Raw genomic sequence first — 767 nt, forward strand, 5'->3', positions numbered from 1 at the left:
GAGCCTGGTAGGGTGGCAGTGGGGAGCCCAATGGGGCAGTTAGCCCTGCCCGGGACATGACACGCTCAGCTCTATGTGCTAATTTTAGTTAGCACTTCAATATTACATGGAGTGGAGCCTCACTTTGTGCTGTTTCCTTCTGGCTGCTCCCTGAGCCTTGTTTTTATTTATTTTTTGCAGGTTTACGGCCAAGGGTCTGGCCTGGACTGTAGGCACCATGTCCAGAAATTAAACTTGCTGCAGGGTGAGGCAGAGGAAGCAATTGGCTGGACATCTCGGTAGAGTGTTTAATCTTTATCTGCTTGTTTCCTTTGATGTGTTACAGTTGATGCGCATCTTCACACATTGGGTGCCTGTTACCTAATTTGAGCTCACAGGAGAGTTTTGTTGTCATCTCATAGGAACAAGCTATTTGTTGGGTTTAGTGTCCTGGCATGTTTCTTTTGACAAGGATTTTTTTCAGATACGTTTAGTTGATTAATAGTGTGTGTTGGTCAGGCCTTTACCCGTTAAAATACATGCAATAGGATTTGTTTGGGTTTTTTAAATTGGTCTTTCTTATTTACTTTTGATGAGCTAGCTGTAGAGATGTCCATCTTACAGACTGAAAAGGAGTGCAGAGGTGCATACTCAGAGAGAAAACATCCTCTACTCTATGCTGTTGCCACCTAACTGTTGGCATTCAGGGGTTTCACACTGTGAATCTGTTGAGTAATCGCTGCTGCTATTGATAAAAAGATGTGTTTCATGCAAACATTTTGGCGTAA

The 767-nt window shown here is 43.3% G+C and overlaps 1 protein-coding gene across 1 annotated transcript in view; it reads left to right on the forward strand.

The window, feature by feature from the left end:
- Window positions 1-180: 180 nt before the first annotated feature.
- Window positions 181-767, forward strand: part of LOC104169212 (chromosome unknown open reading frame, human C5orf45) — a gene marked incomplete at its 5' end in the record, with an annotated part of 3,226 nt that continues 2,639 nt past the window's right edge. The window contains one exon of the mRNA XM_009710057.1: window positions 181-278. Coding sequence (XP_009708359.1) covers window positions 181-278 — 98 coding nt within the window. The remainder of the gene's footprint in view (window positions 279-767) is intronic.

The sequence above is a fragment of the Cariama cristata genome, unplaced genomic scaffold (genome assembly GCF_000690535.1).
Source record: "Cariama cristata isolate BGI_N322 unplaced genomic scaffold, ASM69053v1 scaffold37801, whole genome shotgun sequence".
NCBI lineage: Eukaryota > Metazoa > Chordata > Aves > Cariamiformes > Cariamidae > Cariama > Cariama cristata.